The following is a 22,291-nucleotide window of genomic DNA, read 5'->3' on the forward strand; positions in this document are numbered from 1 at the left end:
ACAGTACAGGAAGTCAAGCATGATTATATACCCTAGCATGTTCCATTCCCCCTCTCACTGGTGGAGTTCAGGCTCACAATCTCATGAGAAATCTAACGCAGGAACAAAGAAGTGCTAGTTTAGCCAATGCAAGCTCATAAAAATATCTTTATCCTTATTTGGTGAGGCTTCTGCTGAGGTGGTAGTGGGGAGGAAGTGGGTCCGGCTGCTGTAAGTTCTGGATGTCTATAAGTCAGGTGATTTCTTAGTAACTCCAGACTGAGGCCTAGCTGTCAGTCAGAAGCCCTGAGTCATGCTGACGCCATTCAATTTACAGAAAGGTTGAGATTTAGATTTCATGATTTCATGACAGGTCCTCACTGTCCCACTCAATAGCCCAGTGATTGCAGAGAAGGTGCCAGCCTGCATTGGTGAAGGGATTTTCCTCATCCATGTGTTGCCTATATCAAGTCCAAGTCCAGTCCCTATCCATGTATCTCTATCAGACTTAAAAATCAGAGCATTTTCATCTGGGCAGTTTCATTTTACCCTCCAGACAGTCCCATGAGACCAGCAGGGTAGGGTTTATTATACCCATTTGCAATATGAGACATCCAAGGACTAGAGGATGAAGTGATTCGCCCACGGTCACACAGCTGGTCCATTTTGAAGGCAAGGTGTGAGCCCACATCTCATTTTTTTCATTGTTTCATTTATTTAATATTTTTAGTTTTCAGCATTTTTTTCACAAGAGTTTGAATTACAAATTTGCTCCCCATTTCTGCCCTCCCCCCACTCCAAGATGGCATATATTCTGATCACCCCATTCCCCAGTCACCCCTCCCTTCTCTCACCCCACTCCCCCCCCACCCCCTTTTCCCTTACTTTCTTGTAGGGCAAGATAGATTTTTATGCCCCATTGCCTGTATATCTTATTTCCTAGTTGCATGCAAAAACTTTTTTTTTGTTTTTTGAACATCTGCTTTTAAAACTTTGAGTTCCAAATTCTCTCCCCTCTTCCCTCCCCACCCACCCTCCCTAAGAAGACAAGCAATTCAACATAGGCCACATGTGTATCATTATTCAAAACCCTTCCACAATACTTATGTTGTGAAAGACTAACTATATTTTGCTCCTTCCTATCCTATCCCTCTTTATCCAATTTTCTCCCTTGACCTTGTCCCTTTTCAAAAGTGTTTGATTTTGATTACCTCCTCCCCCATCTGCCCTCCCTTCTATTGTGCCCCTTTTTTATCTCCTTCCTCCTTCTTTCCTGTGGGGTAAGATACCCAATTGAGCATGTATGTTATTCCCTCCTCAGGTCAAATCCGATGAGAGCAAGATTCACTCATTCCCCCTCACCTGCCCCCTCTTCCCTCCCAACATAACTACTTTTTCTTGCCACTTTTATGTGAGATAATTTACCCCATTCTATCTCTCCCTTTCTCCCTCTCTCAATATATTCCTCTCTCATCCCTTAATTTGATTTTATTTTTTTAGATATCCCTTCATATTCAACTCACCCTGTGCCCTCTGTCTATACATATATATATGTATATGTATATATATATATATATATATATATATATATATATATGTATGTATATGTATATTCCCTTCATCTACCCTAATACTGAGGTCTCATGAATTACACACATCATCTTTCCATGTAGGAATGTAAACAAAACAGTTCAACTTTAGTAAGTCCCTTATGATTTCTCTTTCTCGTTTACCTTTTCATGCTTCTCTTGATTCTTGTGTTTGAAAGTCAAATTTTCTATTCAGCTCTGGTCTTTTCACTGAGAAAGCTTGAAAGTCCTCTATTTTATTGAAAATCCATATTTTGCCTTGGAGCATGATACTCAGTTTTTCTGGGTAGGAGATTCTTGGTTTTAATCCTAGCTCCATTGACCTCTGGAATATCATCTTTCAAGCCCTTCGATCCCTTAATGTAGAAGCTGCTAGATCTTGTATTATTCTGATTGTGTTTCCATGATACTTAAATTGTTTCTTTCTGGCTGCTTGCAGTATTTTCTCCTTGATCTGGGAGCTCTGGAATTTGGTGAAAATATTCCTAGGAGTTTTCTTTTTGGGATATTTTTCAGGAGGCGATCAGTGGATTCTTTCAATTTCCATTTTACCCTCTGGCTCTAGAATATCAGGGCACTTCTCCTTGATAATTTCTTGAAAGATGATATCTAGGCTCTTTTTTTGATCATGGCTTTCAGGTAGTCCAATAATTTTTAAATTATCTCTCCTGGATCTATCTTCCAGGTCAGTGGTTTTTCCAATGAATTATTTCACATTGTCTTCCATTTTTTCATTCCTTTGGTCCTGTTTTATAATATCTTGATTTCTCATAAAGTCACTAGCTTCCACTTGCTCCAATCTAATTTTTAAAGTAGTATTTTCTTCAGTGGTCTTTTGGACCTCCTTTTCCATTTGACTAATTCTGCCTTTCAAGGCATTCTTCTCCTCATTGGCTTTTTTTGGTGCTGTTTTGCCATTTGAGTTGGTCTATTTTTTGAGGTGTTATTTTCTTCAGTATTTTTTTGGGTTTCCTTTAGCAAGTCATTGACTTGTTTTTCATGGTTTTCTCACATCACTCTCATTTCTCTTCCCAATTTTTCCTCTAATTCTCTAACTTGCTTTTCCAAATCTTTTTTGAGCTCTTCCATGGGCTGAGACCAGTTCATATTTTTTCTTGGAGGCTTTTGATGTAGTCTCTTTGACTTTGTTGACTTCTTCTGACTGTATGTTTTGGTCTTCTTTGTCACCAAAGAAAGATTCCGAAGTCTGAGTCTGAATCTGAGTCTGTTTTCGCTGCCTGGCCATGTTCCCAGCCAACTACTTGACCCTTGATTTTTTTGTTGGGGTGTGACTGCTAGTAGAGTAGAGAGTACTTTGTCCCAGGCTTGAGGGGATGCGCTGTTGTATTCAGAGCTATTTCTGCACAGCAAGATCTGCCACACCAGCGCTCTTCCTTCCCCAAGAACCACCAATCTGGACTGGACTCAGATCTTAAGTAGGCTTTGTACTCCTGCTCTGATCCTCCACTTAATTCCTCCCACCAGGTGGGCCTAGGGCTGGAAGCAACTGCAGCTGTAGTTCTGTCCTCAAAGCTGCACTACCTCCACTGCCCCTGGGGAGGTGACCCAACTGTGAACTCCTTTTACTCTTATCCCGCAGCTTTTCCCACTAACCTTCTCTGTTGTCTTTGGTGTTTATGGGTAGAGAAGTCTGGTAACTGACACAGCTCACTGATTCAGGTAACTAGGGCCTGTTCCACCCGGCTCCCAGCCTGGTTGGTCCAGGCCCACACTGGGCTCTGCTCTGCTCCACTCCCAACTCCATGGGATAGACCTTACCCAGCGACCATCCAGGCTGTCCTGGTCTGGAGCCCAGCTTCCCTCTGCTATTTTGTGGGTTCTGCAGTTCTAGAATTTGTTCAGAGCCATTTTTTATAGGTGTTGTGAGGGTCTTGGGATAGAGCTTTAGGCAAGTCCCTGCTTTCCAACCGCCATCTTGGCTCCGAACCCAGATCTCTTTTAACTATAAATTGAACATTTCCTAGTATACCACATTGCCTCCCTTGCCAAAGGAGGGATCCAGGCAGTCAGGACCACAGACATCAGTGTAAATTGGGGTGCCCAGGAAAGGTTTTGTGGAGGAGGTGACTCAGAGCAGAGAAGATGCTCACAGTCTCAGAGCAAGAAGGGAGCTGAGCATTCATCCAGTCCTGCCCTTCTGTGGTACACCTATGGCGTCCACCTCATGCTGTTATTATGAGGCTTAAGGGAGTTAATGGATCTCAAGGACTTTGTCAACTTTGAGTTGCTCCATAAATGGCAGATAGCATTATCATTTCAAAGGAGGCCTACACAGCATAATGTGCTACAGGGGAAGGAGAGCTTTCTATCCATGTGACCTTGGGCAGGTGCCCTAATCTCTCTGAACCTCAGCTTCCTCATGTGTGAAATGGAGCAGCTGGACAAGTTGACCACTGAGGTTTCTTCCAGCTCTAAACCTCTGACCTCCTGATGTAACATATGAAGAAGTACACTGAAATCCAGAGAAGAGAGGGAACTTGGTCAAGGTCTGCTCGGAAGCAGATTTACCACCATGTAACCCCATGTCCCAGGGCTCTACTTCCTGCCCTGGGAGGATGCACGTTAAAGAGGGTGGGTGGTCCAGTCAGAACTGGAGTATAGAGGGGCCTTGGGGGAAGCATTAGATTTCCTGATCCAGTCACCCTGAGGTCATATGAACTGGGCCATACACCTTCAGGATAGGTCCACAAAGGTTATGGAAGGAAGAATTCAGAGAAGGAAGACTTTCTTAAAGAATTTCTCCCCTCCTTCATCAATCATTCTTTTGCTTTATATTCCTGCAGATTCTGTGGTGGTATTTGCCAAGGAACAAAAAGTGCAGAACGAGGTACAGGCTGTGGCCGGTAGCAGCGCCACCCTGAGCTGTGAGCTGGCCCAGGCCCAGACAGAGGTGACCTGGTACAAGGATGGGAAGAAACTGAGCCCCAGCCAGAAGGTGCACGTGGAGGCCAAGGGCCGGGGCCGGCAGCTGGTGGTGCAGCAGGCGGGGAAGGCAGATGCTGGGGAGTACACCTGTGAGGCCGGGGGCCAGAAGGTCACCTTCCATCTGGAGGTCAAAGGTCAGTCACTGAAAGGGTCACTTCTTGGTTGTTTAGCTCTGGCTAGAGAGGAATCTTGAGGCACCTGTGAGCTTCTCTTTGTGACAACTAGTATATCATATGTGTGTACCCTGGGTTAACAGACAGAGATGAGAAAGAGACAACAGAAGAATAGCACAAGATTGTGATTAACATGATAAAAAGGACCTGAGTGTCTGAGTGAATTCTCAGCTCAGTAGGCTTCATTAGCAGCCACTCTGTCAATCCTGGTAAATGGGGTAATTGGAGGACTGAATAAGGACAAAAGAAACAAATCCTCTTGTCTGTTGGCCCCCCCATTTAGCAACAATTGCTCTCTAAGTGGGTGATGTAATGTTAAATCAATGACCACATGAGGAAGAGGAAGGACTATCTTTGCATAAAACTTTGGTGTCTGAAACCTCATTTATTGGGGTGAAACTTGGGAAGGAGGTGTCAAATCTGGCTTTTGGTTTCATGATTAGATATTGGAACAGGACGTTGGGGCTCCAGGACACTTAAGAGAGTGTCCCAGGCCTTCAGAGTGTGTGTGTGTTGGGGGGAAGGGTCCTCTGGCTTGAGGCTTGGTGCTGTAAGGACCAAGAGCTAAGATCCATGACCATTCATTACACTTGACAGAGATAAATTAGATTGTAGTAGAATTTACCTTCCATTATCTTTGCTATTGAAGGGGAGCTAGGTGGGGGCAGTAGATAAATCACTGGGTCTAGAGTCAGGAAGACTCCTCTTCCTGAGTTCAAATCTGGCCTCAGGCACTTGCTGTGTAACACTGGGCAAGTTTCTTCACCTTGTTTGCCTCAGTTTCCTCATCTGTAAAATGAACTGGAGAAGGAAATGGAAAACCACTCCAGTATCTTTGCCAAGAAAATCTCAAATGGGGTCATGAAGAGTCAGACGCAACTGAAAAATTACTGAACCACAAATTGGAGGGGAGCTGTGTCACAAATGACTGAAACCTGCAGATAAAAGCCCTATTTTAATTTTGAACGTATCAATGTACCATATGACAATGATAATTATAATCTCTTATATTATTATTATGATCTATAGAGTCAGGGTGGTATAATGTATAGATAGATAGCTTCCAAGTGAGGAAGATCTGGGTTCAAGTTCTGCCTTGGATACACACACTAAATGTGCTGTGTGACCCTGAGAAAGTCACATAGCTTCTCAGTGTCCTAAATAGCCCAGTGATAGCAGAGAAGGTGCCAACCTGCATTGGTGAAGGGATTTTCCTCATCCATGTGTTGCCTCTATGAAGCCCAAGTCCAGTCCCTATCCCTGCATCTCTATCAGACTTAAAAATCAGAGCATTTTCATCTGGGCAGTTTCATTTTATCCTCCAGATAGTCCCATGAGATAGGCAGGGTGGGGTTTATTATGCCCTTTTAAAAGATGGGACATCCAAGGTTAAGAGGATTAAGTGATTTGTCCACGGTCACACAGCTGGTCCATTTTGGAGGCAAGGTGTGAGCCCAGGTCTCTTTTAACAACAAATGGAACATTTCCTAGTACACCGCATTGCCTCCCTTGCCAAAGGTGGGATCCAGGCAGTCAGGACCACAGACATCAGTGTAAATTGGGGTGCCCAGGAAAGGTTTTGTGGAGGAGGTGACTCAGAGCAGAGAAGATGCTCACAGTCTCAGAGCAAGAAGGGAGCTGAGCATTCATCCAGTCCAGCCCTTCTGTGAAGTGACCACACCTTTGGTGTCCACCTCATGCTGTTATTGTGAGACTCAAGGGAGTTAATGGATCTCAAGAACTTTGTCAACTTTGAGTTGCTCCATAAATGGCAGATAGCATTATCATTTCAAAGGAGCCCTACACAGCATAATGTGCCACAGGGGAAGGAGAGCTTTCTATCTGTGTGACCTTGGGTGGGTCCCCTAACGTCTCTGAACCTCAGCTTCCACATGTGTGAAATGGAGCAGCTGGACAAGCTGACCACTGAGGTTTCTTCCAGCTCTAAACCTCTGACCTCCTGATGTAACATATGAAGAAGTACACTGAAATCCAGAGAAGAGAGGGAACTTGGTCAGGGTCTTCTAGGAAGCAGATTACCACCAAGCAGCCCCATGTCCCAGGGCTCTACTTCCTGCCCTGGGAGGATGTACATTAAAGAGGGTGGGTGGTCCAGTCAGAACTGGAGTATAGAGGGGCCTTGGGGGAAGCATTAGATTTCCTGATCCAGTCACCCTATGGTCATATGAGCTGGGCCAAATGCCTTCAGGATAGGCCAGAAAGGTTATGGAAGGAAGAATTCAGAGAAGACTTTCTTAAAGAATTTCTCCTCTCCTCCCTCCATTATTCTTTTGCTTTATATTCCTGCAGATTCTGTGGTGGTGTTTGCCAAGGAACAAAAGGTGCAGAATGAGGTACAGGCTGTGGCTGGTAGCAGCGCCACCCTGAGCTGCGAGCTGGCCCAGGCCCAGACAGAGGTGACCTGGTACAAGGATGGGAAGAAACTGAGCCCCAGCCAGAAGGTGCACGTGGAGGCCAAGGGCCAGGGCCGGCAGCTGGTGGTGCAGCAGGCGGGGAAGGCAGATGCTGGAGAGTACACCTGTGAGGCCGGGGGCCAGAAGGTCACCTTCCGCCTGGACATCCAAGGTTAGTTCCAGAGGTGCTCAGTGTGGGACTAAAAAACTTGGGGATAAATGACCTGCATCCTTAGAAAGACCGTGATCGAGTGGTGGAGGACATTTCTGTCTATGATCTCTGTCCTTGACAAGAGAGAGCCAGAAACTCTGCCCCTGACTCCTGGGGGATAAGGCCTCTGGGCACCAGCTGGTTCAGCTCTTGGGAAGGAAGCATCTATAGTGATTACAGTAACCAAACATATGCCCCAAATTTCCCAGAACAATTCCATTTTTTTAAAAAATATATACTTTGAAGTCTTTCAGAGGAATTTCCTATAAGACCATGTTTCCCAACTTTTTTTTCGTTTGGACAATGTGGTCATTGTAATAGTGACTGCTTCATTGACCCTCTTCCACAAGGGAACATGTTTCCCAGTCTCTCTTCCTGGTTGCCCCTAGAATGATCTTACAGAAGGAAACTGCCCCACTCCCTGGCTCACTGGTCCTCAGGGTGGGAGAATCTCAGCCGTTTGTTCGTTCACCTCTTTGATGTATGAAACCATTCCCAATTGCCCAAGACTGAATACCCATGCCCTGGTGCCTGTGCCCCTCCCGAGCCTATGGATCCCCTGGGAAGACTATTGGTACCTAATTTTTTTAATGTTGGGGTTGGAGGGGCCACACAGTATGATTCGTTCCTGGTCTCACATAACTTCTAGTGATGATCCTGACTCATCAATAGTGAGGATCTTGTTAAACCAAGCTCTAACAGTGAGACCCCTGCAATTTTTCTTAAACTGGCCCAATTCCTAATATGAATACCACCTGCCCAGTAATGTTGGGGTCAGTTCAGAGAAAAGAGGGAAGGGCAGAAGCTGAAGTGTGGTCCAGCGACAGGAGCAGGGGCTCTGGAGTCGACGACCTGGGTTCAGATCCTGTCTCTGACACTTATTACGGGCAAGTCATTTAACCACCTCAGGCCTCATTTCCCTCATCTGCAAAATGGGAGGACTGGATTAGATGATCTTTGAAGTCCCTTCTGGCCATGAACATAGGAGTACAGAGGAAGAAGAGTCGTCGATGGTCAGTTTGACCCAGAGATGGGGTGGTTTCTCATATAGCCTTTGGCACTGTCTCCCCCCCATCTAGAACCAGAAACAAAAGCACCTGAGAAACCTGCCAAGAGGGAGCCGTTGGTAGTGCGGGAGCATGAAGACATCATTCTGTCAGCCACGGTCACCTCCGCCGCAGCCACCGTCACGTGGCTTAAGGATGGGCTAGAGATCAGGCGAAGCAAGCGCTATGAGTTTTCGAGTGAGGGAACCACTCACACCCTCACTGTGTATGGTGCCCAGACCCAAGACAGTGCCATCTACACCTGCAAGGCCAACAAGGAGAAGCAAGACTTTCCTGTCCAGGTAGAAGGTGAGGCAGGCAAGCCAGAGAGGGATGTGACCCCGGGCCCTCCGTGGCAGGGCGTGGGAGATGAGGTGGTTACCTAAAGGGGATCTAGAGGAGATTGGCCCCCCTAGTCCCTATGAGGACACAGACCCATTGCCACCTTGTGCTCTCTCTCCCAATCATCCACAGAGGTCCCTGTGAAGTTTGCCCAACCCCTGAAGCCGGTGAGTGGAGAGGTTGGACAGACAGTGGTGCTGTCCTGTGAGCTGAGTCAAGCACTGGGCGATGTGGTATGGTGCTGTGGTGGGATGGAGATCCGTTCTGGCAAGCGATTCCAGATGGGAGCAGATGGACCCCGGCGCACCCTCACCATTGTGGGACTAAGGGCTGAGGATGAGGGCGAGTACTGCTGTGAAAGTCGCAATGACAAGACTACCACCAAGCTCACAGCCATCGGTATGGGGGCCGTGTGTGTGTGTGTGTGTGTGTGTATGGTCTCGAATGAGTGTGCACCCATAAGACTACTTGGGACCCAGGGCTCTGTGTGTGATGTTTGTGAGACTGTACTAATCACATCATAGGCAATAATCAATAGGCAATAGGCGCTTAATAAAAATTGTTGGATGACATTGCAGAAATAGAGGGCAAAAGTCACCATCTCCAGGGGGCGTCTTGAAGCTCGAGGTATGCTGAAATGTGAAGAGAGTTCTCATAGCTCTGGCTCCAGCTTCCAGGGAATTGATGAGAACTGAAAGGAATTTACTCACCACAACCTAAATACCAAGCACGCCTGGGTTAGGTCCATGGCAGCAGTTGCTAGGGCCACGCATACTACCCTGACGTTTCAGCATTCTTCAAGGAGGCTCTGGAGACGTTGGAGCTGGCTGCCTTCACCCCGGGATATGGTAGCTACACCTAGCTAAATGATGAGTGCAAACATAAGGTGCAGTGGAGCGAAAGGAGCCTCAGATTTGGCTCTAGGATGCCTGCATTCAGTCTTGGCTCCTGTGTGTCTTTGGGAAACGGGTCTCAGTCTCACCCTCTGTTGGTCCTATGAGAATATAACATGTGACTCTACGTGTATGTGTGTGCTTGTATATATGTGTATATATATGTGTGTGCATGTCTGTAGGTGATTATATGTGTGTAATTGTGGGGGATTGAAGGAGGAGGCCATGACAGCAATGCTCGGTGTTCTTAACCCTTACCGCCATGCTGGGTTTTATACCAAGCACATCATACGGTAGGTGGCTCTTCCTTTGGGGGATGGGGGGCATGATCTCAGAATGATGCAGACACTCAGGATACACAGATAATAATTCACATTTGTATAGTGCTTAAAGGTCTACAAAGCCTCACAACAGCCCTGTGAGAAGTGTAGTACAAAGGTTCTTGTCTTCCGTTTACAGAAGAGGAAACAGGCTCTGAAAGTTACAGTGATTTTTCCCAGGATCACAACAGCTAGCAGGTGTCACAACTGCAATTCCAAACCTTTCGGTTCCAAGAATCTAACCATTGGACAACACTGCCAATTTGTGTTCCTTCTCTGTACTATGCAAAGAACTGGACAGGACTGGGGTACAGTCATTTGGGTAGGGGCACAGGACATATACTTCATGTCAACCAGCCCTCTCATTTTACATATGGGAAAGACCAGGCTCAGAGAGGTTAATGGATTTGCCCATGGTCACTTAGCCAGTACATAGTGGAGCCAGATTCTCTGATTCTAAGTCCAGTCTTCTTTCCATACTAGGACACCTATTTGTGCAAGAGGAAGAGCAGTTAGTTGATTTCCCTATTCAGGAGGAAGTCACTAGTGCCCATTCGGTTAGTTTGAGAAGACCTCGTAGAAGAAGTAGCATGTTGGAAGTTGATTAAATGGTGGGAGAGGACCTGTTTCTCTCCCTATCCTCTGCCCTACATGTTACCACTGCCTTCAACTCTTGGCTCTCAGTTCCCTCACAAAAGATTTTCTATTTCCTCAGTCCCCCGAATGGTCAAGTTCACATCAGGCCTGAGCAATGCAGTCTCTGAAGAAGGCTCTGAGGCCACATTCCAGTGTGTGGTTACCCCCAGCAATGCTGTGGTGGTCTGGAGTCAGAATGGTGTGAAGCTGGAGCCTGGAGCTAAGTATGTCATCTCTCAGAGTGACGCTAGCCACAGCCTCGTCATTACTGCCCTGACCCTCGAGGATGCTGGCCAGATCACGGCCGAGGCTGAAGGGGTCACCACAAAGGCCAGTCTCAGAGTCCGAGGTGAGAGAGACTTTATGTGGCTTGGTCTGGATGCAGCTGAGCCTGACCAGGGGCAGTTGCTGTTGTTTTTATCAATGAGTGCTCTCTTTGTAGACTGATTTAGAAGCTAAGCCAATGCTGCTGGCTGTTAAGGCTCTCTTTCTTCTGAGCTTGGCAAGCTGATCTAGTCAAACCAAGCCAAGGTTGGACATAGTGACCTAGTCAGGGCACAGGGAGAGACAGATTTAAGCCAAACTTTTAATGTATTCAATTCACCAAGTTAAATAAATTAAGTATTTATTAAGCACCTACTATGTGCCAGGGTTTGTGCTTGATGCTGAGGATACAAACACAAAAAATGACATAGTCCCTGCCCTCAGGGAGATTACATACCATTGAGGCTGACACATATAAGTCTGTACAAAATTATCTATACTGTCAACAGAAGGTAAATTTTGGAGTCTGGAGAAGGTACTAGTAGATGGCAGGAATCCAGAAGTGCCTCATGGAGGAGGTGGTTCTTGAGCTAAGCTCAGTCCTCCGTCGCTATTCCTTCATGGCATAGAGGGCGCCCTGGGCCTTTGGAGACTTTATCTAGCAGACTGCAAACCCTAGCAAGTTCTGACAAGGTTTTCTAATAGGCTGGCAATTTAGCAAGGTAGAGTAATAGTTGGCTCCTAGATTCAAGATAGGAAGAGGATGAATGAAAAGCATTCACTGCAGACCAACACTGTGCTATGCACTGAGGATGCAAATATAAAAAGAAACGCAGTCCCTGACCTCAAGGAGCTTATATTCTAATAGGGGACACAGCACCTCTAAGGGAATGATGGCCAAGGAAGGGTGTTTGGCTTTGGGAAGTCACTGGGATGGTGAGTGGAGCCTTAGGGGAGTTGATTGACACACTCCTTCCATGTTCAATGGCAGTATTCATTTCATTGATTCTTAGAGCTAGAGGTAGGAAGTTGGGTGGGGAGCTTGGAAGCTGACTGGAATGTGAAACATGCGGGGCTTTCTGGGTATAGTGGGCTATGAGCATTTCTACTAGCTCATTAACCAATCAGAACAGCTTGGCCCAAGGGTGGGAATTCCAGAATGGGAATTTAGTCCCCCAAGGCATGGTCTGTGGAGATATAGGTGGGGTGGAAGGGCACAAGATGACTTGGGTGGATGGCTCCATGGGAGTAGAAGCAGGGCTGGGGCTGGTTAGCTATAACAGGGAACTTCCCTGTCTATAACATAAAATATCAAAACAAAGACTACTGGGACTTCTACAAATGTGACCACTCAGGAACTCCAGCTTGTTCTCTTCCTGGGCTCTATTTGCAGTACTTGTCCAAGCAGGAGCTGGTGAGGGTGGGCTGCAGCCTGACCTTGGCCTGGGAATGGAGCAGGGAAGGGGGCCAAGTTCTTTTTACCCCAGAGTAAGGATCGATTTTACAAATGTACCAGTAGAGAAGACAAAACACCCAGGCATATCTATATATGTCAATCAGAAGTCAGCAAGAATAGAATACGTAAGAGGGTTGGAACATTTAACAGAGGAAGGTAAAAGAGGCCTGGAGATTTTAATAGGGGCCAGATGTGGAGGGCCTTCCTTGAATGTGAGGCTAAGGACCCTGGATAGTGTCTTGTAGTCAGTGGGGAGCCAAGTATGTTGAGCATGGGGGTGACATGATCAGAACTGCACATTAGGTAAATTAACTTAGTAACATTTGCAGGGAAGGAGGGAGGGAATAAATATTTATTAAGAACCTACAGTGTACCACACACTGCGCAAAGCAATTACAAATATAATATCATTTGCAGAATGGATTAGAGGGTAGGAGTCTAGAGGCAGAGAGACCTGTTGAGAGGACCAGTGCAGTATTATAGCTGTAATGGGGGAGAGCCTGAACAAGGATGCTATTGTACATGTCAGAACAGAGATACTTAGGAGTATCCCCCGTCTTCAGGAGGGGTATATTTAAGACATATATACACTAGTAGTAGAGTAAGGGTATGTTTAACTTCATGCCTTTCCTCTTCTGGGACTCAAGTTTGTTTATATGTTAAACTGAGATGGTTGTGCTAAATTATCCCAAAAGTTGTGCCCAATTCTAAATCGTTCTTCCTCCTATGAGTCCGGCCCCCGTGGAATCAGGGGGATGCTTGAGATAGATGGTCTTTTGGATGCTGCTCACTCGACACTTTTGGCTTTCCTCACCCCCATCCCTCAGAGGCCCCAGTACTGTTCAAGAGGAAACTGGAGCCAACAACAGTGGAGGAGAAGGGCTCAGTGACATTAGAAGTGGAGCTGACCAAGCCTTGTTCTTCTGTGAGATGGACTCGGAACACCGCAGCCTTAGTGCCCGGTGAGAACGTGGAAATCCGAGCTGAAGGCACACGCCATAGCCTACTCCTTAAGAACGTGAGCTTCGCCGACCGGGGCTTTTTCGGCTGCGAGACGCCAGATGACAAGACACAGGCTAAGCTCAATGTGGAGAGTAAGTGAGACTGGTTTGGCAGAGGGGGGCTACCAGATGGGTCTGTGTGTGGAGTAGGGCAACAAAATGGGGCTGTAATTAATCCTTGACAGAGTGACAGTGGGCTCTGTCTCATTCCTACCACCTGAGGCAATGTGCTCATTTCTCTGGGTGATGAGGCACTTGGCATGGCCCCAGAGGAAAGGAGCATCCTGGGGGAAAAGGGTCCAACCAAGAGGGCAAAGACCACAAGTCAGACTTCAGCCTGGCTCCATAGCCAAGGAAGAAAAGGAAGAAATTCCTAGTATGGCCCAAATTCAGAGAAGTTAGAACAATCAGGAAGAATACACCATGACAGTATTGGCAGGATGAGGTATCTTATGAAATTTCTCTGAGCATCCTAGCCACACCATCTTCCTTGATTTAATGTGTCCAGGGTCCCTCTTCACTTCCCCCCCCCCCACCCCACCAAAGGGAAAAAAAGAATAGACTTTCTCCCATAAAAAGCCAGGTCTCCCAACTGTTTCTATCCTGGAAGCACCACATTGTTCTCTGCAATCCAGCACACTTGGGCTACAAACTCAGGGGATGCAGAAAGATTTATCAGAGTGGGAGAATTCCAGCATCCAAAATACGTGTAGCCAATGCTTTTGCAGTAAAGCCCATCACTTCATGCCACGAGGCTGTAGGAGTGTAGTTCTTATTGTTCAGTTGGCATGGTCTTGATTAGGATCCATAATTTCATTGGCATGGGCAACTCCCTGTGTGGAAATTCTCCCCACCAAGGGAGACTGGTAACTTGTCTGTAACTTAAAGTCTTAGAGAGTAGCCCGGGGTCCCCTGAGAAGGTGAAGTGACTTATCTGTAGGCAGATAACAGCTAGCATGTGTCAGGGGCAGGACTTGAACCCAGGTTTCCTTGGCACTTTATCTATCATGTCATATACCTCCATCGAGGCTTAGCTCAGTTTTAAAACATTTGGTGTTGTGGCTGTTGGACCCAAGAGTCCTGTCTGAGCACTGCCCTTTAGACCTCTGGCCTCTATTCTAGACCTCAACTTTGCCATGTAAACACTGGATGTCCTCCAAATCACAGAATCTCAGAGCTGGAATGGATCTTAGCATCCATCTAGTCCTACCCATGTGTAAAAAGAACCCCCACGATGACACCTCTCCACAAGTGGTCACCTAACCCTTGTCCAAAGACCTCTAATGAGGAACTCATTACCTCCCAAAGCTGTTCATTCCACTTTTATATAGTTCTAATTGTTAGGGAATCTTTCTTTAACAGACTAAAATTACATATTATTTTATAATTATAAATTTATTATATTTATTACAATAGATATTATTAATTTTCATTATAACAAGCTTCCTGTAACTTCCCCCTATTACTTTTAGAGCCTTCTGACTTAGCTGCTTTTGAAGAGAACTCTTTGTCTCATACCCTAGGGTCTTTTTTTTTCCTGGTCCCCTTGTATCCCCCCCCCATTATTTCCCAATACTACTGCTTTGCCCAGCTTTCCACCCAAAACTGGTTACAATTTCTTCTATTCAGGCTTTTACAGCGTGCATCTGTATGGTCAAGACAGTTCCCATTGGCTTCCGAGGACAGACAAGTCATACCCAGCTCATTTGAAAATTTCAGAAAGAACCATTTCCTTTCTCAGGGAACTCTCCTAGTGATGCTTGGTCTGTCTTTGTTCTTTCTCTTTCCTCCTTTCCCACATAGTGCGTCAGATCCGGCTGGTACGGGGCCTGCAGGCCATAGAGGTGCGAGAACAGGGAACAGTGTCCTTGGAGGTGGAGCTCTCACACAGCGATGTGGAAGGCAATTGGACCCGAGATGGCCTGAAGCTCAAGTCTCAGAATAACTGCTGTATCACAGTCCAGGGTGTGATTCACAAACTGACCCTGTCTTCCTTGAGCCTGGAAGATGCTGGACTCATAGCCTTCAAGGCAGACGGTGCCCACACATCTGCAAGACTCACTGTCCTTGGTATGGCTGTCATTGGTCTTGGTCTTGGAGGAAGGGTGGCAGTGAAGGGGAGTTGTCCACACATCCAGGCTACTTATGGTTATTGGTAGGACTGGAGTAGAAGTGTGTGTCTACATATCTGAGCGGCTGATAGTCACATTTTCATAGCCTGGGGAAAGGTGTCCCCATATTTATTTTTCTGGTGGCTGAGAGAAAAATTTAGGTGACCTCCCCCCATTTTATGGATTAAAAAAACTGGGACAAGTATGGTTTATATGACTTTCCTAAAGTCATGAAATAAGTTGGGCTGAGTTGGGAGAACCAGGTCTCAATTATATAGGGAAAAGGACAAATACCACTGGCCCCTTTACTTCCCCAAACTTCTTTGGGGGGTGGGATGAGGGAAAGTATCTACCTAACCACCATATCCTCCCTTCCCTATCTCCCAGAGCTTCCTGTGAAGTTTAGCCACCCCTTGCAGGACGTTGTGGCTACGGAGAAGGAGAAGGTCATTTTGGAGTGTGAATTATCCCGGGACAACCATGATGTCAAGTGGCTAAAGGTACCCTATGATCCCTGGACCTGTTTCTTCCACCACTCCCCCTAAATGCCTAGCATTGATCAACAGCATCATTCTCTCTAAGTGGCCTAGGCCACCTTCCCATCTCTGGGCTGCCTTTGCCTCCCCTCTCACTGGAGGGCTGTAAGCCAAGTCTAGCTGACCATTTATTGTAAAGGACTATTTATTGTGTATGAGTTGGCCTAGTGGGCCCTGAGTTCTCTTCTAACTCTGGGATTGTGTGAGTCTCTGGGGAAAAACTTGTTATAGGGGTGAGGGCCAGCGCTGAGCACAAGGGGAAGCCATAATGCTGACAATAATGGTGGTTGGGGCTGGGGGAAGCTATATCAGGGAAGAAGGCTTAGCATCAGCAACACTGGAAGCAGCCCAAAGAAGGAAGAGTCACTGGCAGGGCTGGAGAGGGGAACCTGACTGTTCCGGCAGGTTAGTGCCCAATGCCTCCTTGGTCTCCTTTTGATCCATGTCTTTCCTCCAGGGTGGAGTGGTGCTTCGAGCAGGGAAAGGACTGGCAATTGTTTCCCAGGGGACCAAGAGGAGCCTTGTCATCCACAAGTGTGAGTCTGGAGACCAAGGTACCTATGTATGTGATGCCGGTGATGCCAAGACTTCAGCCACACTACAAGTGCAAGGTAAGGCTTGAGATGTGTGGCTATGAGCAAACCACTGTTCTCTGAGCATCAGCTTCCTCACCTACAAAATAGGGGTAGCAGAACTTCCACAACCATCCTCTTAGGGCTGTTGTGAGGAAGGTGTTCTAGAAATTGTTAATAATTACTATTGTAGCAATAATAACAAATGGTAGAGTCATATAGATTTACTTATAGAAATAGAGACGGTTTATGATAGCAATTTGCAATCAGATCATTGCCATCAGAAATTAAACAAAGGATATCTTTAAGGAGCCCAAACTTATTAATTAATGCAGATTATTCAAGGAAATGGTAGAAGTGATCTGTGCAAACAGATCACTGCATATTGCAAAAATTTAGCATTTACTGAATGCCCAGAAAGTTACAACTAGGTGGCTAGCATCATATATCAGAAGCTTGCTATCCTTTATCAACTAACAGATAAGGAATCCGCACACTACAAATATAAACCATGAGAATTCAACAAATAAACTTTGCTGGAAATAGAACATCATTGTAAAAGGAATCAAAGAAGAAGAACAGGTATTGAACAGAAAATGGAGGGGAGAAAGAGGAAGGAAAGAGTAAAGAGGTTGTTTGAAAGGAGGGAGGAAGGGAAGAGGAGGGAGGGAGAAGGCAGGTAGAGGAAGGAGAATTGAGGACCTTATCCTGGAGTAAGGAACTTCCCTGCCCTTCATGGGGACAATCTTGGTGTGTGAGGAGAGGGAAGGGCCTTTTTTTGCAGTAAAAGAGCAGCAAAGGGAAAAGGCTTGTTAATGCATGAGGAGACATGAGTCAAAACAGCCAGTGCCCTGAGGATTGAGAGAGAGCTTTGTCTGCCTGGGGTAGAGCAGAAGGGTGTCCAATCCTGCAGAAGCAAACCACATCTAAGAAGGGCTTAGGCAGAACCAGGTTCGTTGTCACAGGTTCCTTCCAGCTCTGACATTCTATGTTCTAAGGCTCCTTTTGACCATTATATCCTATGTTCTAAGGTTTCTTCTAGCTCTGATATTCTATATTCTAAGGTTCCTTCCAGCTCTGATATTCTGTGTTCTAAGGTTCCTTCTGGCCATGACATTTTATATCCTAAGGTTCTCTTGCAGCTCTGACATTCTATGTTACAAGATCCTTTCCAGCTCTGATATTCTATGTTCTAAGATCCCTTGCCATTTCTGATACAATATTCAAAGTTGTTTGCAATTTCTGACATTCTTGGTTCTAAAGTCCTTTTCCTCTCTGAAATTCAGCATCTGTGCATTCCACTCATTTTATTCTAGGCAGGAATATACAGATTGTGAAGCCCCTGGAGGATGTGGAAGTGATGGAGAAGGAAAGTGCAACCTTCACCTGCCAGATCTCCCATGATGAGGTGCAGACCCAATGGTACAAGAATGACAGCAAGATCCGGCCTGGGGACAACATCAGGATGCGCCAGGAAGGTAGGGAAAAGTTGGGGGCATTAAGGTGGGCAGGTGTGGAGGAGAAGGGATGAGAAGCTAGAGCGACTAAAAAGGGGACCCATAGCCAACCCATTGGCATTTCTCAACTTGTACCTGGGGGAGGAGGGTGGATTTCTCATAACATCCAACTCCATATCCATCCTGCTCTGCACAGGGGTTCCTAGAACGAGGGTTGGTATATTATCAGCTCAGAACTCTTCAAAATTCCCACTATACCAGGCTAATGGGCACACTCTGGGGAAGGATGAGGGACTGATTCAGGGAACAGGGCCAGAGAAGAGGAACCCTCTTCTCTCTTGAAGAATTTGAGCTGACCCTTTTCTGGAGTACTTCCTGGAACTCACCAATGGGTGAGATGGGGACCATTATAGAAGGATGTTTCAGGGTGAGAAGGCAGCTGGGTCATAGTGGTAAAATCTGGTACAGGCAGGAGGGGAATGAAACACTAACATTTACGAAGAGCTTACTATGTGCTGGGTATGGATGGAGGAAAAAAAAAACCCACTCTCAAAAAACTCACATTCTACTTGGGGAGATAAGACATACACACTCTTATACACACACACACACACACACACACACACACACACACACACACGTGCACGCACACCACCATAATCAAAAGTAGAACATGACAATGTCTTACCAGGGCAGGTGTTTCTAGTGGGGGTGGGGTTGCTATCAAGTGGCAGTGCAATAGCAGCTTCACAGAGGAGGTGGCACCTGAGGTGGGTCTTATAGGATTTCAACAGGTAGAGATGTAACTGGAGGAAGGGGTGGGCATTTGAGACATGGGAAGTGCCATGAACAAAAAGGTGCATAGGTGAAATGGAGTGGGATGTTTTGGGGTGGCTAATAGTCTAGTTTAGCTGGAGTGTGGAATATTTGAGAGTGAACAGTGGGAGATAAGGCTCAAAAAGTAGAAGGAGAGAGGTGCCAGGTTATGGCGGACCTGGAAGACCAGGCTGCAGCATTTGGACTTTATTCAGTAGGCCCTGGGGAAGCCATTGACAGTTTTTGAGTAGAGAAAGAAAAAAAAAAGGGAGCTTCCCATCTTTACATTTTTATACAAGAAAGATCCCATTTCTGACTTGTGTCAGTGGGGTTTTGCCAGTTTTTCTTGTTTCCCAGAGGGTCTAGACCAGTGATTGGGTGGATGGCAGGGGCGAGGGGGAGGCCGGGGGCGGGGGGAAGGAGAAGCAAAGGATCTATTCCTTTTACTCCGCATCTACTCTTGGGGAACTTTGAATACAATAATTGGTTGTGGACATGAAGGAGAGAAAAAGGGGTGGTGGGGTAGAGTCTGACTCACCCCATGGCTGACTTAGTAAAGCTACTGAGCCCTAAGTTATCGAGCCCTTTCTTCATAGAGACAAGGCTCTGCTCTCATGACTGTGGCTGCACTCTATAAAATATTAACCTGTAAATTTCCCAGAGCCTAGGGTCTCACTACTCTGTAAATTTGGCTGTTATCTCATAAGGGACTTCATGGCAAAACAAAGAATAAAGGTGCCACTAAATCTGCTTATGAACTGAATTTCCAATTTAACTCTTCTGGGCTAGTGCCCAGACCCTTAAAATATGTGCTAGGTGCAACAAATAGGCTAACATTTATGCAGTCATTTGTTCGGTACTTCATGTTCTGGGTATCACATCTGTGAGCTGAGGCAGCAGGCAATTACCGAGGGCTAGCCTGGGCTCTAACATAGTCTTCTTCTCCAGGAAAGACCTACTCTTTGCACTACTGGAAAGTCATGGTAGAAGATGCAGCAGAGATCAAATTTGTGGCAGAGAATGCAGAATCTCGAGCCCAGCTCATAGTGAAAGGTAAGGAGTGGGATGGAGGAAGAGAGCAGACCAGAATACAAGGGGAGGGTATACCTCTCCAAAATGAGTGTATGCGCAAACTAAACTTGTATTATTCTACATAGGTAGAAGTGAAAGAAACTCACTGCCATCCTAAAGTAGTGAATATGTGTCAGGAAAGCAGTCTAGCGGAATGGAGGTATTGGCCTCAAGAAGATCCACGTTCAAATCCTGCCTCTGACACTAGGTGTTTCTGTAGCAAGTCACTTAAATTCCCCAAGTACTAGACAACTCAAAGACCACACATTTTTAAAAATTTAAATTAATAATTTTCAGTGAACAAAAAATTATTTTTTTCGATCTCCTGCTTCCTGGACCCATAAAAAAGAAGACAAAATAATAATAAATATGCACAATCAAGCAAAACAGTGATTATAAGTTATAGATAGGTCACAGTCTTTGCCAATAGAGGGAATTTTCACACATAAAACCACAAGTTCTTGATGTATGGACAAACATACCTCCCAAGCTAATTGCCAGTCACAAGGAGGCTAGGGGGAAGTCCATGAATAAGGAAGAAAACAGCATGAAAAGAAAGAAAGGAAGGTAGAAAGAGAAGGGTTTTTGTTTTTTTTTTTTTTTTTTGCCATAGTAGCAGGAACTGAAGAGAAAGAAATAAGGAAGTGTGATGTTTTATGTCCACTGGAGGAATAAAGAAAAAGACTGGGTGGTCTTTGTCCATTGGAGAAATTTGGAAGGTGAATGGTTTGCATCCACTGGAGAAATGAGGGCCTTACTGAATTTTGGGGACCCTTCCCTTCTCTCCCTTTCCCTTCCTTAGAGCTGCCAGTGGTGATTGTGCGGCCACTGAGGGACAAAATTGCCATGGAGAAGCACCGGGGAGTATTAGAATGCCAGGTGTCAAGGGCCAGTGCCCAGGTGCGATGGTTCAAGAAGGATGTGGAGCTGTGTGCTGGGTCCAAGTACGAGATGGTCAGTGATGGCATCTATCGGAAGCTCATCATCAACGACGCTCAGCCAGAGGATGAGGACACGTATACCTGTGATGCTGGCGATGCAAAGACCAGCGCTCATTTCTTTGTGGAAGGTACAAGGGGAAAGTACTGGGCCAAGGTGGCAGGGGTGGGGGATGAGATTTCCCTTGGACTTTGGGTGTTTGGATAATAAATAGGGAGGAGTTCCAAGCAAGGCCAGGTGAATGTGTCTTCTGACTCTCCAGTGCTTCTGCCAGCCACCTCCCACCACCTACAATTTTGCTTCCTTCCTCCCTGCCCCACCACCTCCACCAAAACTACCATTTCCGTTGTACAGTAATCTTAGCTAGTTCACAGTAACCTGATAGAATTATTTACGCTGAAGTGTTCATGGCTGCTGATAGTTTAATATTTATGCCAGGGGTGGGGAACCTGCAGCCTTGAGACCACATGTGGCCTTCTTGGCTGCATCTTTTGACCAAATCCAAGTTTTACAGAACAAGTCTTTTTATTAAGGGCTGATTCCGTCAGAGGGCTGTACTTGAGGACCTTGTGTCCTTGAGGCCACAGGTTCCACCCCACTGATTTATACCCTCAAAGAAGGTGTCTACAGTCAGCAAAATCTAACCTAAAGGAGCAAATCTCTAAGGGTGGGATTTCAGGCACTGTGATAATTTGGGGAGGGTTGGGGTATTTTTTAGCTTTTCTTTAGTATTTTATTTTTCCCAGTTATATGTAAAAACAATTTGTTTTTAAAACTTTGAGTTCAAAATTCTCTTCTTCCCCCCCCCCATCGAGAAGGCAAGCAATTAGATGTAGGTTATGCATGTGTAGTCATGCGAAATATATCCATAATAGTCATGTTGTGGAAGAAAACATAGACAAAAAAAAAACCTCAAGAAAAATAAAGTAAAAAAGTATGCTTCGATCTGCATTCAGACACCATCAGCTCTTTCTCTGGGGATGGACAGCGTTTTTCGTCGTAAGTCTTTCAGAGCTGTCTTGGATCATTGTATTGCCGAGAATAGCTAAGTGATTCACAGCTGGTCCTCTTACAGTATTGCTGTTACTTTGTACATGGTGCATTCTCTTTTGAGGTTTTTCTGAGAGCATCCTCCTCCTCATTGCTTATAGTACAATAGTATTCCAGCATAGTCCATATACCACAACTTGTTCAATCATTCCCCAATTGATGGGCCTCCTCTCAACTTCTAGTTCTTTACCCCCCAGAAACGAGCTGCTATAAATATTTTTGTACAAATAGGTCCTTTTCCTTTTTATTTTTTTGTCTCTTTTGGGACACAGACCTAGTTGTGGCATTGCTAGGTCAAAGGGTGCACATGGTTTTAAAGCCCTTTGAGCATAATTCCAATTTGCTCTACAAAATGGTTGAATTAGTTCACAACTCCACCAACAATGTATTAAAGTTTCATTTTTCCCACATCAGGAGGGGTTTTTGTGTTGGGAAAAGGGGAACGCCTATGTGGGTGGCCATTTATCTC

General features: G+C 45.7%; 1 protein-coding gene across 1 annotated transcript in view; it reads left to right on the plus strand.

The window, feature by feature from the left end:
- Positions 1-22,291, plus strand: part of OBSCN (obscurin, cytoskeletal calmodulin and titin-interacting RhoGEF) — a 330,114-nt gene that overhangs the window by 83,427 nt on the left and 224,396 nt on the right. The window contains exons 23-34 of the mRNA XM_036739619.1: positions 4,373-4,648; positions 6,998-7,273; positions 8,392-8,667; positions 8,833-9,099; positions 10,629-10,898; positions 13,097-13,363; positions 15,074-15,340; positions 15,769-15,881; positions 16,375-16,528; positions 17,806-17,967; positions 19,711-19,815; positions 20,636-20,902. Coding sequence (XP_036595514.1) covers positions 4,373-4,648; positions 6,998-7,273; positions 8,392-8,667; positions 8,833-9,099; positions 10,629-10,898; positions 13,097-13,363; positions 15,074-15,340; positions 15,769-15,881; positions 16,375-16,528; positions 17,806-17,967; positions 19,711-19,815; positions 20,636-20,902 — 2,700 coding nt within the window. The remainder of the gene's footprint in view (positions 1-4,372; positions 4,649-6,997; positions 7,274-8,391; positions 8,668-8,832; positions 9,100-10,628; positions 10,899-13,096; positions 13,364-15,073; positions 15,341-15,768; positions 15,882-16,374; positions 16,529-17,805; positions 17,968-19,710; positions 19,816-20,635; positions 20,903-22,291) is intronic.

This window comes from Trichosurus vulpecula, chromosome 9, assembly GCF_011100635.1.
Source record: "Trichosurus vulpecula isolate mTriVul1 chromosome 9, mTriVul1.pri, whole genome shotgun sequence".
Lineage (NCBI taxonomy): Eukaryota > Metazoa > Chordata > Mammalia > Diprotodontia > Phalangeridae > Trichosurus > Trichosurus vulpecula.